Consider the following 17,775-nt stretch of genomic DNA (forward strand, 5'->3'; position numbering starts at 1 on the left):
TTCCTAGGAGACACTCAGAGAGAGAGAGAGAGAGCAAGTGTGAGTGTATAATAAGGAAAGGGTGCGAGCTAAGAAAAGAAAAAGAGAAGTGAAAGCAAAAAAAAACGTTAATAAAGTGATGGACAGCTAGCTGTCCCTATTCCATTGGCTTCTTTATGGTTAGGTGGATTCGAACCCTTCTTTTTTTAGGTCACAAATACCAGAAAAGAAGGTGATAGAGACTAGTAGGGCATTCCTTAGCGAGGAGGAGAAATCCAGGCATTATTATTGACCCTTTGAAGGAAATTAACTAGGCCTTCACATCCATTTTTTTTTTTCATGTTCTAGATGCTGATTTTTACATTTTTCATTGATTGTAAACATTCGTGTAAATTAATTAGTAGATATAAATGATTGATTATATCTACTAATTATTATTGACCCTTTGAAGGAAATTAACTAGGCCTTTTACATCCATTTTTTTTCATGTTTTAGATGTTAATATTTACATTTTTCATGGATTGTAAACATTCATGTAAATTAGTAGCTATAAATGATTGATTAAGGATATTTTTCCCATTAACTATGGGATAAGATAATGTGACAATTATGAGGAACCCAACTAAGCAAGCATCAAGGACAACTGCTATTGCAAAATTTGGGAATTACAACTTCGTTTGGTAAAGCTAGTGACAAAAATAGCCGCATGCTTTTTAGCTTTTGCATAATCGCATCTGATTCTGGGGGCACCACAGTAATCATCCAGTTCTTTGAATTCTATCAGTAACCATAGGTAGAATGGGAATTTTGTTTGCTTAATCGTGCTGTGTTCAATACTCGAGGCTGTAAACAAGTCTAAAGGTGGGCTGCTTCTTTGAATAATGGTTATTGACCACTACACACTTTTTTAACTCACTTAGTGTACCTATCATTATTGTGCAAATTCTTACTTAGCCTGCAAGAGGCTATTGTATACACTAGACAGCACATTCCCACCTCCCCCCCCCCCCCCCCCCCCCAAACTTAAACTTCTCTAATAACTTCCCAAAAATAATAACGTTCACAAAACTTTGAGAATTTAAAATTTTCAATCACCTTTTCAAGCAAAATACTAAATGCATATATAACTATATATGTATGAGTTTGTGCATGTTCGTGTATATTTATACACAATTGAATTTCATACAGAACAGATTTATGGCTTTATCCCCAAGTATAGAGAGAGATGCTTTTTAGCTTTTTAGTGAGTTTGTTTTCCCATAAAATTGTGATTTCTGAGAAAATGAGGGGATTGTTGGCTGTGCATCTGGAATTAGATGAAGAAAAAGGAAAATGAAAAAAAAAAAAAAAAGGATGACATGGCACTCAATGGGAAGCTCATCATGACGCATGGATGAAAATGAGTAGATCCAAACAGATCCTAATGTTAACGAAGCAAATCTAAAATTTAAAACTTTAGGAGGCAAATCAAAATTACACCAAACTTTTAGGATGTAGTAGTAATTTAGTAATAATAATAATTTGAAGTCCTACAAATTTTATTTTTTCCCTTTACAATTCCAACTTGTACTAGTTTTTTTTTTTTTTAATGGAAAAAAAGGGTAACAAAGGGTGATAGAAGGTGGGATCCTTTTTTGGGTTTCACCATAGTTGTATCCTACTTGCTAGAACTTGACCTATGAAGTAGGGGAGCTTGTTAAGCCATAGCCTAACCCAACTCCAACAAAGGCACTAGTTGACATCGAGCCAATGGACTGAAGAAAATCCTAAGCTCTTTCTATATCAGGATTCATGCTTAGGACCTACCACCCACCAAACCTTAACATGCATTAGTCTATTTATTAGATTATTGGGTTAATTAGAACTATACAATTCATGTTCTTTACTTTTATACAATGATCTTCTTTTCTACCACTTATGGAAGTGGCCTAGTAATAGAAAGCCCTCGTAACTCATCACCTTGTGAGTACAAGTAGTGGTAAGCTCCACTATTGTGGAAGTGGTCTTACACCATTCATGAATAGGGTTTAAGTAGGTTAAGGATAGTGATCACACCTGCAAACTCTCTCTTTTTATTATTATCAAAAAATAATAATTATTATTATAATAATGATTTTCTTCTCTTTACACGTGTATGCCCGTGTTTGTCTTCCTCTTCCTTCCTTTTTTTTTATTTTATATAAGAGTGTTTGTCTTTATTATTAAAGTTGTCTCCTCCTCAAGATTAAGTTGCAAATGGAACAAGCCTTATCCCAAAGTGGTCTTGTGCAATATATTACTCCTTCATATATCTATAATAATGATTTAATTAGAAATGGAGGTTGGAGCATTCATAGATTAAACAAATTAAAAGCACTTGTATAAAGACATAACTTGTTAACATTCAACCCATTAAGATCAGAATAAAAGACATCTAAAATGTCCGTAGGAGAACAATGAAAATTTAACATATATAATCAACTAGTTAATCTACTCCTTTCCTAACAAAGGCATTTGCACACTTATTTGCTTCGCTATAGCAGTCAGTGATTCACCCTAATTTCAAGAATATGGGAAATCTGCAAGAGTAATGCAATCATTTTTATTTTTATTTTTGCTATATAAGTAAGGAGAAAAAGATGAGACCTAGAGTGATGCTACAATTGTTACATTCAAAGTCTACCATAATGTAATTGATGTCATTTGTTTAGACTTTCCATCAGAAAGAGCTTCCGTAATAGGTAATAGAATCCTTTTTTTTTTCCTATCAAAATATTGACTTTTAAACAAACTTTTTGTTAATATGAGAGGTCTATATTCATGAACCTAAATATTTCAAAAAAACCAACAGTTGCAAGTACAATAATTTCAAGATTACAGAAAGATTGAAAGACTAGCTCCAGTACACAACAAAAGATGGAAAGTGAGGCTCCCTCTATTCGACACTCTGAAAAGTTAGAAAAAGTTGAAGTAGATATATATTATTTAAAGTTTTGGGTAAACAAGTTTGTATTGGACTACTTTGGAAAGAATAAGCTTGTGTTTTTGGTGCACTATGGCCTGTAAAGATCTGTAACAAAAGTTGATAAAGCCCATGGATAGTGCCTTCTAATTCTTCCATTCTAGGCTGATTCTAGCTAGCTTATTTTCTTTTATAACATGAATTAGATTACAAAAATCTATTATAAGCAATTATTCTGACTATTAAAATCTATCTATAAAGTCGAAACACATTTTTCTTCTGGATTTGGTTTAGTTAGTTTTAATCCAAGCAAAACCACGTGTGAAAGGTTGTCATAACATAGCAAAAGCATATGGAAGGCATGTGTGAGTGTAACACACAATGACCAAAATAATAACGTTGGAAATCTTACATGGTTTTCTTTTTTGATAAAGAGAGAACTTTCATTAAAGAAGACAAACATCCATCTTCCGTGCATTCCAAACTGAAAGAGAAAGGGATTAATTATTACTTACTAAAACTGAGTTAAGGAACCTTACTTAATTACACTCAATAAACTAGTAATCAGTATGGTAACAATAATCAATCAGTAATTTGTTCTTTAAAAAAAATAAAACAAAACAAAACAAAATAAAACAAAACAAAACGAAACAAAACAAAACAAGACAAAATTGTAGCATTGTCTAGTGGCTCCTTTAAGTTTTAGGTCCTGAATCCTGATATTAATCAATGGGATACTTAAAAACAGGCCGGACCAGGACCTATTTATGTATTTTATATTAAGTTTGGGCTGTTTCTCAAAAATGTAATAATTATAATAAGTTTGTACTGGGCTTTGATCAGCACTACATTTAATTTTGTATCGTGGGCCTGTATAACCTCAGCTTGGCCCGACCCATATACACCCACATTACCACCCAAAAAAAAAAAAAAAAAAAAAAAAATCCAATAGACAGAAATTTTAAACCTCAATACATCAAAATGTCAATCAGTTTCTAAATGACATAATAAATTAATATTCTAAAATCTCAAAGAATTTACACACACATATATAGAGAGAGAATTACACCAAATGTAATTTTACAAGAGTTAAATTATTCACATAAAGCTTATTTTAAAATAATAATATATTTTCTCTATTTTGGCTAATCACTTTTCAATGAATGTTCACATTTAATTCTCAATTCTATACTCTATTATATTAAAATATTTATTTATTTTTGTTATTATTACTTCCTTAAATCATCTCCTTCTCTCCTACACCATTTGCGCCACCATTAATTTCTCCCAAATCATCTCCTTCTCTCTCAAATCATCTATGCCACCACCACAGTTTTCGTTGTAGAAAGCACTTCTCCATTTCATCCACACTACTCTTATTCTATGTAGAGAAAGAAAAAACAATCAAGTAACTTATAAACAAAGCTTGAACTTATTCGAAAAAAAATAAACTAATATTGAATATATAATCTAATTTGGTAATGAGCTCGAGTTCAACCCTATTAAAATAATTAGTAAATGAATAATTTGAACTTTTGATTTTTAGCTCAACTGAACACTTTTACCATTCTTTTTGTCACACATCCATAATTGACAAATTTCCTATCGCATAACAAAGAAGATTCTCACGACTAAATTGGGAAGACTTTAATCGTTGAACGCAAAACTTCCTCTATTAATCATCATCTTTCTATACTATTTCACTGATTTGGACGCCACTCTTGAAAAATGGCAATATGGTCTCGGATGTATAGATTGGGCCTAAGTCAGTAAAGTGTGTCAAATGTGGCTGAACGAGAAGCCCATTTAGCTGCGAGTTTTGGACTTAATTCCTCTCCTTGAACTAGGGTCCACAAGTTGGTTAATCCCATTGTGACATAAAGCTAAACCTAAGAAAAGGCCCCGGCCACAGGTGCTTTCTATATTTCCTTTTTCTTTCTTTTTTTGTGGTGGCTTTGTTATGATGTTTGATGATCTATTTTCCTCATTTTATCACTTTTTTTTTTTTTCTATAATTCAATAGTTACAATGGTTGGATTTGAAACTTAGATGTTTTAAAAACAAGAAAAATATTCAACTAATTGAACTACGAGATTTTTAGCCTCCTTTTATCACTTTTTTTTTAAAAAATAAATAAAAATTAAAAAATTATGAAATCTTTTATTTCAGTTTTATCACTTTAAGCAATGCTAGTGGCGGAGCCATGATTTTAGTTTAGGGAGAGAAATTAAAAGACAATATATATATATATATATATATATATATGATTTCAGTTTAGGGAGAGAAATTAAAAGACAATATATATATATATATATATATATATATATATATAATATATATATATATAGCCTAAAGAAAATTAGGGCTGTCAATGCTCGACCCAACCTGTGAACATGACACGAACCCGACACGGGTTTTTTCGGGTTAGAGTTGGTCCTTAATGGGTTTAGGTCATAAATGAATCAACCCAAAAGCGACACGATAAAAATTTGTCATAAGTGAGTCAACTCGCGTAGCTTGTAATAGACACGTTTGACACGCTAATTATTTGTGTCAACCCAAAATGACCCACTTAACATAACTTGTTTAATTTATATACCAAATAAATAAATTTTTATTTTATTTTAAATTTGTCAAATACCTTTTATATCCAACATATATATTAATTTTAAAAAGAAAAGTGAGTAATTACAAAAACTTACAAGGGATATAATTGGAAATTGAAACTTTACAAACCCTAAAAGCCCTAAATCTCTAAACCTTCTTATAAATATCTAATTTTTTTTTTTTAAATTTCAGCTATACTACTCACTCTACTATCTTATAGTTTCACGCCGAATTCTTAAACTCAAAGTCTCAAACCAGTTATTTCACTCTCTCTCTCTCTCTCTCCCTCTCTCTCTCATGTGTTTATTTTTTTCTATACAATGCTTTTGCTCTACAAACTTTGAACCCATGTGCCTTTATTAATATATGAGATATATTAATTGTTGATTAAGGCCACAGTTGTAGCTTTGTCTTGTGCCGTGTGTTTTTGTTTTTTTGTATTAGTGTTTGACACGTCTACATATCTTGCAAGTGGGTTTATTGAGATAGTTTATAAACTAGATCTGATGGGTATTGCTTTTAAAGATTACAAGAATGTGGGTTGAAAACTTGAAGTGTATGCATTGCTTTTAGGATGTAAAAAAAAAAAAAAAAAAAAAAAAAAAAAAAAAAAAATCTAGATGGATGTTATATTTAATATTATGCAGGTTAAAATGAGTTATGTTACATTCATATCAACCCAATACGACTCGTTTATTAAGTGTGTCAAATGGGTTGGGCTAGGTCAACCCGCCTTATTAACAGGTCGGGTTAGGGTTGAAGGATCATGACACGATTATTAAATGGATCGGGTTAGAGTTGAGCCATTTAGTCGAATACTCCTACCTCGACATGACACGAACCTGACACGCTAACCCGAATTAACACTCCTAAAGAAAATCAATCAATATTAATAATAAATAAATAAACTGTAAACAACTATAATTGCTATAACATTTTGTTGTGTCTCTAACATTACTTATTATTATTATGTTATATTGTGTATAATATTAATATGGGGCCCATTGATTGAGTTGTTGTGGCTGGTTTGAAAGGGAAAAAAAAAAAAAAAAAAGATTGGGGAGAAAATATAAAAGAGTAGTGGGAATGGTGTGGTGTGGTGAAATCATGTGTGACAGTGGTTTTCAATAAGTGAGAACTAGTGTCTTTTTCTTAGGTGCTAGGCTTATTAATTCAGTAATATAGGTTGGGTTATTGTGGGAATGCTTCTTTGTTTTTTCTTTTCTCATGTCAAGAAGGACAAGACCTTAAAAGAGTTAAAGTTTTTCATTTAAAAGTCATTTTTTGAGGGGTCAGGGGACACTCCCCCCCCCCCCCCCCCCCCCGAGCAAGGCTCATCTCACAAAAAAAAAAAAAAAAAAAACTCATAAGATTACCTCTCTCTATTATATGTCTAAAATATTTGGTGTATAATCAATTTGTTCTGATACTATTAAGTGTTAACATTTATTTCTAAACGGTCTATCACGTTACATGCATATATAACATCTACTCAAAAATAAAGAAATTAACGTGGCAACGAAAATATCTTTTTCATACTTTCAAAAAATTTAAATAATTATAATTATAATAAAACGTTGGCCATTATATGAAGAAGCTCAAATAAAATATAATATATAAATGAACTTCAAAGTTCAAATGGGGGTTTGGTCAAGGATTTGAGTGGGCTTTTGTTCCCTTTCTAATTCATCCCATTGTTAACTAGTTTGATTGGCCTAAAACACGGAAAGTAAACAGAGTTAAACAAACAAAAGTCAGTCCCTTTGAAGTGACGGAAAAGGAATGAAGAGAGTTAAAAAGTGTGGAACCCAGTGGGAAAAAAAAAAAAGGGAGAGAACCTGCCTTGTTCGTCTTCGCTATCGTTTTCTTGTCAATTTCGTAGTGGTTGCCATCAGAACCAAAAATGAAAATGAAACTTTAGCTTTTCCCGTACTTTATGCGTTGAAAAGGAGAAATTAATAGGGGAACTTCGACCGTACTTTCTGCCTCTAATTTTTTTTAATAATTTTTTTATAGTGTCTTTATAATTTTACTATTTTCTAAATAAAAAATAGGATCACTTATGTGAGTTCATTGACTCCACATTATATGATATGCAATGGATAATACCACGTTTAATATCATCATATGCAAAACACATTCATTGAAGTGATATAACTTGAACAACTCTATTCCTATCTAACAAAAAAAAACAACTCTATTCCTGTCAAGCATCATATAAAGCAACAAAGATGACTCCTAGCCGCCTAGCACCAAGCAATACCTTGCATGATTGAGCCTCTATCTATAATTTAATTACCACACAGATAACTGGTGTTTCGCATGAAATTTCTAGGTATATATGGAGAAATTTGATGTGCTTAAAGCTCTATATCATATGAAGTGTGTGTATATATATATATATATATATATATATATTATATGGTTAGATTTGGATAAAATATATATGCAATACAAGACCAACTTGGCAGTAGCCAAACTTACTTTCCTCCATCTTTCTTTCACTTTACCTGTTGGCTGCTATTATTGTTTGATTTATTGTGTATTTTGGTCCGTGGTGTGGAGTGTGCACCTCTTTTGTCGAATGATTAATTGTATTAAAATTGTTATTCAACCACTGCCCAATGGGCCTACTGTCATCTCCAAGAAAATGATGACTTTTATTTAATGTTTTATGTATTTCCTTGTTTTATTATTTTCTGTATTTATGTACTTTTTGTTTTGTTTTGTTTTTATTTTTTATTCAAAGTGGTTTATAAGTAAAGAAAGACGACATTTAAAATCCTAGCCCAAATTTAAAAGAGGTTTTAGTGGAAAATTATTGAAAATGAGCTAATTATCTTTGTAACCTTGACATATTTTTAGCACAAACCATGAAATATGAATGAGTTTCTTATCAAATTGTTGCTGGGTGCGCGAGAGCATTAGGTCCAACTCACATGAAATTAATGCCCACAACAATTTTCTTGCTTTTAATAATTAATATTAGAGAAAATATCATCTTCCACTCGTTTAAATATATATACATACATATATATATATATATATATAAATAATTACAATATGCTAATAATCTATGTTTACATCCATATTTAAAAAATAAAAGTGAGTGTGAAAATATAAATGTAAAATAGTGGATTTAAAGTATCATTAATTAATATGACCATTAAATGATCATGCAAAAAAATTAAATAAAATAAATTTCATGTTGGTGCTGCTAATATAAAATCAAGGCCACTGTGTAGTGTGTGCAATAAAAAGAAGAGAAGGCTTTTCTCAAAAAAAAAAAAAAAGAAGAGAAGGCAGCCGTAAAAAGAAAGTGCAAGCCGCACTCATAGTGCGGGTGCAAAAAGGAAAAAGAGAGAAAAATAATGTGTAAAAAAAACAGAGTTCTTTTTAGATGGAAAGATGCATTAATTTGAAATTTTTTTCACATATAAGTGTTGTATTTAAAGTGAGCGAAGATGTCAAGTGAGTTCATATTAATTCCTAAAGAGAATTCATTATTATATTCATGGAGTTTACAAGCTTGAGAAAAAATTGTAATTGATTATTATATTTGTGAAATTCATTATTATATTTATATTCGAAGTTTGTTTCATGATTTTTCATTTAAAGATAAAATTTTTCCATAAAAATATTTGTATTGTTGTGTATGATTGATATTTTGATTGGATAATTTCGATGATAATATATTTTAAATATTGATTAAAATTCTTAAATGGTTTCCTTAATTCATATAAGACTAGATTGTGGCCCAACAGCTAATAGTATGATGATTTTTATTTTTTAAGCTGGTCCTGTTGAATTACACCCAAAAAAAAAAACACCTAACGTGAGTTATTAATTTCCTCTCACAATCCATTTATTTATTAGATGAGAAATATTGTTATTTTATTAACTCTTAATTATTGGACAATCAAGCTTAAATTAGTATTCATCTACGCGGTGACCACCAACTTCTGTGTGTTCCAGCTTTCAGTTGAAGAGGTCAACCATGAACCATAAAGACCTAGACAGCCATTGTTCTGTCTCTTGTCCTTCTAAACCTCGTTTAACTTCTCCATCATACCACGTTAAGACAAGACATTAAACATTGAAATTGACTTGAATCTCTCATTTCCCCTCTTTAAAGCTACTAAACTTATCAAATTCCCTATTGGTATCTTAGACTTTCAAGGTTTAAATTTCTCTTCTTTAAGGTAGCTATCTTAAAATTAATAAATAATTTTTTTAGAAAAACCCTACTCAACTTATAAAAGCCGACCAATGCATTACGCTCGCGGTTTATAAACGCCATTATGGCTCGATTTTTTTTCAATTTTAAATTTTTTTTTGGGAGCATCTATATCTTTGATACTTTTTCAAAAAATGGGAGAGCCTCAATGCAGAAAATTGAAAGATGTAATGTAACAATATGAGTACGTGAAGAATGCCTCTGTATATTCACATTGATTATTCAAAAAATGTAATTAATACAGGCAGGCTTAGTTGCTAATTTAATATAAAATTGAAATGAATTTCCCATTACTTAAAAAGATACATATACGCTCCCATTGTGTGCTTTTGCCAGATAATGTATATGAACCGTTGAAAAAGCAAACACATTAATTTGATATTTCTCCCTCCGACCAACACTAATCCACTTTATTTTAGAATTTTCAAACACTGTGTTAGCTGTATTGAACTTCAGCACCTCAACTAATATGTTTAAGGTTATAGGCCTATAGCATATATTATAAGTTGTGTATGCCTTTTCTGTTTTTACTTTTTTATAGACTTTATTAGTTGAATTAACAAAAACTTGCATAGTAAAGCGTTTTATAATTTAATCAGTTAGTATATTCTTGTTATTTCCAAGGAAGACATTCCAATTTCAAATCTTTACTTTCTGTCATAATTATTTAAATAAAATAAAAAATAAAAAAAACCTATGACCCACATGTTTGCTTCAATTTTTTTGATAACAAATGTTTTCTTCTTGTATGCCTTCTTTTATTTCTCTCAAATAAATCAAAAGGGAAATTAGGAGGAGCGCTCGTTGGGTCCATATGATTATAACAGCAATGTTTTTCTTTAAAAAATTATTAATCCTTTATTATAATCATTAGAGCTTTATCATCTCCCAGCTATAAAATCCAACCAAATTCACCTTCCATGAATCATAGGGTTTTCTTTTCTTCTGCGAGGTCTACCAAACCTCGCAGGAACAAGAAAAGAAAACCCGCCCAATCCCCTTCTCATCATCAAAACCTTCTTATATTCCATTCTTCTTTGTTGTTCTTGTTTTTATCATTACCTTTACTCTAAAGAGCGAATTGAACAAGCTCGCTCCTAGTCATATAATATAAACCAAGTAGTGTTTGTTTTTCAAGTGTTGTATCATGGAAGTACATTCTCCAGTGATAGCCAAGAGGCTATGGAACGTGTTGAGGGTAACATTCTTCATGATAAGGAAGGGATTGATATCAAAGAGGAAGTTGATCATGGACATGAACTTGATGATGAAGAGAGGAAAGCTCTTGAGGAAATCATTAAGCAACCTCATGTCTCATCACCACCACTCCAAGAACATGGCACGTGCTGGCTATGGCATACAGGAATACGAATTCTCTTGCAGCAACAGCCCTAATCCTGTTTTTTTCCACGTGCCGAAGCGTAAACACCATTACTTCCCTTGCATCAATGCCCCTGCAGTTCTTGAAGAAGTAGAAGAACCACTACCTCAACCTCATCAAGAACCTAAGGCTGTTGTTTTGGTCCCCAAGACCCCGGAGTACACTTTCAACTTCCGGTTTGATCATGCGTCTGATTTTGCTTCCGGCGAAAAGCATAGCCCTTTACTGTCTCCATTTTCTGTAAGGGTATCTAATTATTCATCAGAGGATGAGATTGAGGGTGAAAATGAACAAGTTGATCATGAAGCTGAGGAATTCATCAGAAGGTTCTATGAGCAGCTAAGGGTACAAAGCCATAGGCAATTGCTGCAGTACCAGGATTTGCAATATGAGCAAATGCTTGCTAGAGGAACTCACTAATTAAGTTTATTATGTATCATCATGCACTCTCATAGATCCATTTTGGATCTACCATTCCCATATTTCACATACATATTGTAAATTTTTTTTGAACTTTTTTCTTTCCCATCCATTTGTTTGCCTATATATTAGTATTTCTTCTAGTTATTGGGGATCTTATTTAATGGATATGGGATCATGATGATAGTGTAATGTATGGATTTGTAACGTTGGAATGTCCTCCACTTTGGTTTACTTTAATGGTGAGCTATCACAGTAGATATTTGGAATGTGTTTGATGAATGACGGTGGACATTTTGAAATATTATTATTATTATTTTTTTGGTAGTACTTTTGCCTTTTAGGCCCACCGATGTTCATGTGCTTTTACCTACCCAACCACTTTACATGCTGCGAAAATCATTTGTTATCTGTGTAATAGCCAATGACCATAAGAGGAGCTCTGTGGTGCTTTGCCTTTTCTACTAGCTGTTGTCCTGTTAAGAATTATTTCTGTTCATTGTGTAGAAATTTAGGAATGTGAAATTAAAGCTACTTTTCTAATTCATTTTTTCTTTTCCGTTAAGACCGATATGTTTCAATCAACAAGGTATCCCGACAACATAAATAATGTATTGCACCTTTTAGTCTGGCCTGTTTAAGATTGGACAACTCACCATGAGGATAGGTGGATGCTTTATAACTTAGAGTTCACTTACCTAATGTTTGGATGGAATTACCCCAATACTGAAATACATGTAGTCCATTATCTCTAATTATTTTAGAATCACAACCAATTTTATACTAATATTCATAATATTTCATGTGGCAAATTGACCAATTATCTGTCACTTTCATATAAGCCTACTAATTTTTTTTTACCACTCATAATCAGTCATATCGATAATTGTGAAAATGAGTGTAGAATTGATTGTGGTCCTAAATTTTTTCTAATATTTCTCTCCTTCCCATCTTCTTATATTCCAAACACACCTTTAAGTATAGATAATCCTCAAAGAGAAGTGCAACCAATTCTAAATTTGAATAGTACAGGAGGTTCGAGGGATATTCCAATGATTTGAAGTCCTCTCCCTCTATTTGCATATTGGAGGGTTAAAAAAATAAAGGGTGAGTAAAAGCAGGGTTTTCTTAGGCCACTTGAGTATTTGGGCTATAAAATATGCAAAGCTGCTTGGAACTCTATGGTGTAGTAGATTCGAGAAGCAAAGTCTCCCCTTTTGCTTTATTTGGAAGGAGGGAATAACTGAATTGTGAAGTAAGGGTGGACATCACGATGATTATGGTTTAGGTTACTTCTATTCCCTTCATTGTGAAATAGTTGAAATTTTTTCAGATTTGAAAACTACTTGCTGGGATGTTTCCTCTCACCAATTTAAAACATTAGAATTGGGAATTTTGGGTAACGAATTTCAAAGGAAGCTGTGTAATATGACAAACAAATATTGGCAAAAGAACTAACATAATGGGGCTTTCGTTTTCCATACGATTGAACTTTCAACCCACTTTCGCATTCCCTTAACAATTATTTTGGCCATTGATCAAGTAAGAATGAAGTTGAAAGTGACTTTTGTATCCTACTTGTGGATCACATTTCAACCATCAATTTAAAAGAAAATCTCATTACACACTCGCTATTGCACACTCCATATATACTTCTTTTGAAACAATGTAAAATTGTGAAATCATAACAATTTTATTTGAAATCATGTTTTTAAAACACGATTTCAAAAGGAGTGTATACGAAGTGTGTAATAGCAAGTGTGTGATAATCATTACTCTAAATTTAAGGCCACCCTTCCTCCTTACAAAGAGGCAAGCAAAGCGCTTACATACTTTCCTAAGTAATTGTACCAATTAAATTGATTAAATCCATAATCAGGCATTCCAAATTAGGAAAAGTGAAGGTCACGAATTTGATTTCATTTATCAGGGCCGGCATTTTCAAACTCTACGTTGCATCCAAGTATTAGGAGAATATAAGTTCAGTACCAATGTACCCACATTTAGCTGGAGTAAGAACATTAAAGTTGTATAATATAATATCCAGGTGAGCAGCTCTGTTCAACATATGTCTAGCTCGTTTTTTTAGCTTAATTTGTGAATTGCGATGGACAAGTACTAATTTTTATTCTCTTGGTAGGCTTAGAAGGAACAGGAATCCATGGTTGCTGGAATGTCAAATTTCCAACAACCGGGACTGAAGCTAAATGGTATGCTATACCTTATCTCTTTTATTTTTGTTATTACATGCTTTTCTGTCTTTTTATTATTTTTTTTAGTATTTCATTATAAGAAAAATTATACAGAAGCACGGGGACTTATCACTTATCCCAGCCAGATTCATACAACAAATAAAATAAAATTGGATCTAGCATTAGCCCAACATAAGCATGGCCTACAGCCACAAAGGTACAATGAAATTCCAAGACAGTAGAAGAAACAAAAGAATGCGTTTTCTTTGGGGCTCAGTAGGGGAGGTACACTACTTAGCCCTCTGATGTTTACAGACAGTCTGCTATTATTTGAAGGATCTTTGCAATCTGCTCGGATAGTTAAGTCAATCCTTGACTGGTACTGTAATTTTTAAGGGTACTTTGTAAATCTTCAAACATCTTGAGTTTAAATTAGTCCAAACATCAATGACAAAACAAAAAAAAAAATTGAGATTGCTGATCCGTTAGCAATCAGGATGACTACAGTCCTTGTTACCTACTTGGGATTAAACATGAACTTAGCAAAAATGGAAAAATATATATTTCAGGACATTTTTGCTAGAAATCTAGGAGAGCTAGGCTGTCATCAGCTTGAGCGCAAGTTGACATTGATCAAGTCAGTACTCTAGGTTTCTCCAATCTATACAATGTCATTCTTTAAGCTCCCTTAGAGCATTTGCAGGAAGCTTGATTCTATACTGTGTAAATTTTTTGGGAGGGGAGGACAAACTAGGAAGATGCATATGACTAGCTGGGATAACCTTTGTCTGCCAAAATATCAGGGCAGATTGGGATTGAGGAAAACTGAAACTCTTTTTTAACCAAACCATGGGAGCTAAACAGTTTTGGCGCCTACAACAAATACCAAATTCATTACTAGCTAGCAGTGACCCTCACTGTTCAATTGTAAATTTGTAACTTTGTAAGGTAGCAACCAATGCAACATGGGCTGGAGAAGTATTATGGCACGTATATTTTTTTTTTGGAAACAGTAATATGCCAAGTAGATGATCTGTATTAACATATTCAACTTGGTTAGTTGGAATAGGTCATCAATCCCTCTCGGGCATGATCATTGGCTGAAAGCCTGAAACTATAACCAAAATTTATTGGGAGGGCTGCATCACTCAGCTGAGTTAATAAATTAATTGACCATCAGTCAACTCAATGGAACTATGCTTTAGTATATAAATTATATGAGCCTCAGGTAGAAATAATGAAGCTTCCTCTCTGCAGATTGGAGCTGACGACAGGTTGATCTGTCCTCAAACTATATCAGGGCAATTCAGTTTAAAAAAATACCTATTGGCTTTACCACTCATTGAGCTCTTATAATCAATTCGTGATGAATGAGTATATGCCTATTATTTGGAACTCAAACTGGAAATTAAATATGCCTTTCAAGGTTATTACTTTCTTTTGGAAGCTCCTGAATAATAGCTTCCCAGTGAGAAAGCATGGAAAGAAGACTAGTTACTGATGCAACTTGCCCCTTCTATTCCAGGGCAGAGTAAACACTTGATCATTATTTTATTTCTTGTGATGCTGTGCATGCAGTATGATTTGGCTCCCCATTAAAAATTAAGAATGAATGTTTGGAACCAAAACCATCAAAGATTGGATGGTTAGTTGGCTTGAGAGAGTGAGAAAGGATAAAAACCAACAGAATCATTTCATTGCTATAGTGGCCAACACTCACTAGACTAATTTGGCTTCATAAAAATAAAGCACTATATCTAGAGGTGCAAGTAAACATTAACACCATTCTGCAATACAGTGCCCAACTTTCTGCTCTATGTAGGGATGCTCAAGTAGCAGGGGGTATCTAGAGCTCTTTATGGTAGACACTCAACAGTTATGCAGTTTATCACTATTGGAACGCCCTCATCATCAATGGAGGGGTGCTGATTTTCAGTGCAGAGAAAAGAACAGCTCCTTTTCTTACTGCTGTTTTAGCTGGAATATGCCTCATAAAACTACTACAACACTATTGGCTATTATAGAAACTTTAATTTTGCTCAGAAATATGAACCAAACTGGTGTAAATATCCTTACCAGTTGCAGAGAGATGTGCCAATTGGGAGGTCAAAAGAGAAAAGGATGCTGTCTTATGGGATCTTTGATGGCTAACAGAAACTGTGGCTCCAGTTTGGTTCGTAGCTAAGCTGAATGGTATGAACCAGAGTAGATTAGCAGCTGAAGCCTCATGCTTGTTCATTCACCTCTCTTGGCATCCAACCAAATCCTTTTTTTAACTCATCTTAATTGTTTGATCCCCTATTTTCCTGCTTTTGTACATTTTATACATTGTACTGATGTACACTATTGAGCTGATATATGTGGACTTTGGCTTTGGTATCATCAAAACAAAAAAGAGAATGCATTGTATCAGCATCAAAGACAGCACGTGGGAATTGCCAGGCTCTCTGCAGCCATCTGTTCTTATCATCTTTCTGCACTCTTTTAACATTGTTCTATTTGATCCACACAGAAGATATATATAACTCATAGTATGTGCGGGTTTCTGTTCATTAATAGAAGTCCTTGAGTTCCTTTTCTTTCATATATGGTAGAAAGCACAAGAAAGCATCACTGTGCATATAATTGAGGGCAAGGAATTCCCCTTATGACCCAGAACCACCTGCAAAACCATAGCTGCTAAGCAGCTGCTACTCCAATAGAGGTTACACTTTTTAGACATGATTCTATATTCTCTCAGTATAAGGGTATAAGGGCAAGCAAAGAACAAGTGATACATAACTTTACCAATCAAATATGTACCATATGCAATGCCCCTTTCACATGCATGTGAGAGGGCATTTATTATACTTGTAAAATAAGAGACCACCTCCTTCACCAATCATGTTGCAAGACATAAACACCTGTTGGTGGAAATTATGCACTGAACTACCAAGTGCAAACCACATGATGGAAGAGACTCTAAGCGTGGCCTTTATGAACCACACAATATAGCACCAGTTCATCCTTTGTTTGTAATGTCTGTGACCTTCCCAGGTTTTTTTAACAGAGTATTTTCCATCAACTGCTTAAACCCAAATAATGTGATGTTTCTTCCCCTCAAAGGGCATATAATTTAATGGCCTTTATTGTCACATTTCAAATTTCAAAAAAAAAAAAAAAAAAAAAAAAAAACACTTTAATTGGCCACTCCAACCAGCTGCAGTCAATATTGGGTACCTATGAAGCCTTCAAAATGGCCTCCTTAAATCCACTTAACTTTTTAACTTTCATGTGAAGGAAATATAATCCTTTATAATTATAAAAAATAAATATTTTTCTTTTTCTGGGACATGAGAAGCACTATTTCAATGGGACATTGAGTTAAAATTTTCCCCTAATTTGCATGACATGGCTGCTCCTTGCCTTTTTTATCCCTTCTTATAGGCATTACTGGACTAAATTTTATATTGTGTTTTACAGTAAAGTAGCCGCTTCATGCCTAAGAAAACACCATATCTTGAACCACATGTAGTTCTCAATGAAGTGGTTGCTTCATGCCTAAGAAAGCACCATATCTTGAACCATTTAAAGTTCTTTCTATGTATTAATCAGCCTTCCTCCATGGTGTTCAGTCACCATCACTATTGACCGCATCAATAACCACAAAATGAAATCTAAACTACTAAACTAGCATCTCATTATGTCTTGCTGGTGCATTGAACAATGAAGCTGAGTGATGTTTTAAGTGGCTAGTACACTTTTGTTTAGCTTCACATACTATGTGGCATTCTGTTTTACAAACTGACTCAGATTTGTTAAATTCTACACAATATCAAGAAATTCACTCCTTTAGCAGACTTAGAACATGTGTGGAGATACTGCAACAAGGTTTATATGCTTTCTAGAAGTACTAGTTGAGAAGTAAAGAATATTTCAAGAATTCTCAATGTACTATTTGAAACCCATCTGTGAATGGCAGATCCCAATCTTTTTATGCTAATATATGCCAGTTATAAATTACTAGAACTCATGAATC

At 33.0% G+C, this 17,775-nt stretch overlaps 1 protein-coding gene across 1 annotated transcript; it reads left to right on the forward strand.

Annotated features, from left to right (window-relative positions):
• The first annotated feature begins 10,911 nt into the window (after positions 1–10,911).
• LOC126701858 (uncharacterized) lies at positions 10,912–11,565 on the forward strand. Its single transcript, XM_050400283.1, has one exon. The coding sequence runs from the start codon at positions 10,912–10,914 to the stop codon at positions 11,563–11,565; it is 654 nt and encodes a 217-aa protein (XP_050256240.1).
• The last annotated feature ends 6,210 nt before the right edge of the window (positions 11,566–17,775 follow it).

This window comes from Quercus robur, chromosome 2, assembly GCF_932294415.1.
Source record: "Quercus robur chromosome 2, dhQueRobu3.1, whole genome shotgun sequence".
NCBI lineage: Eukaryota > Viridiplantae > Streptophyta > Magnoliopsida > Fagales > Fagaceae > Quercus > Quercus robur.

Bases quoted from the DNA above. Each gene is read 5' to 3' on its own strand.
- LOC126701858 (XM_050400283.1), top strand. From the start codon at position 10,912: ATGGAAGTACATTCTCCAGTGATAGCCAAGAGGCTATGGAACGTGTTG.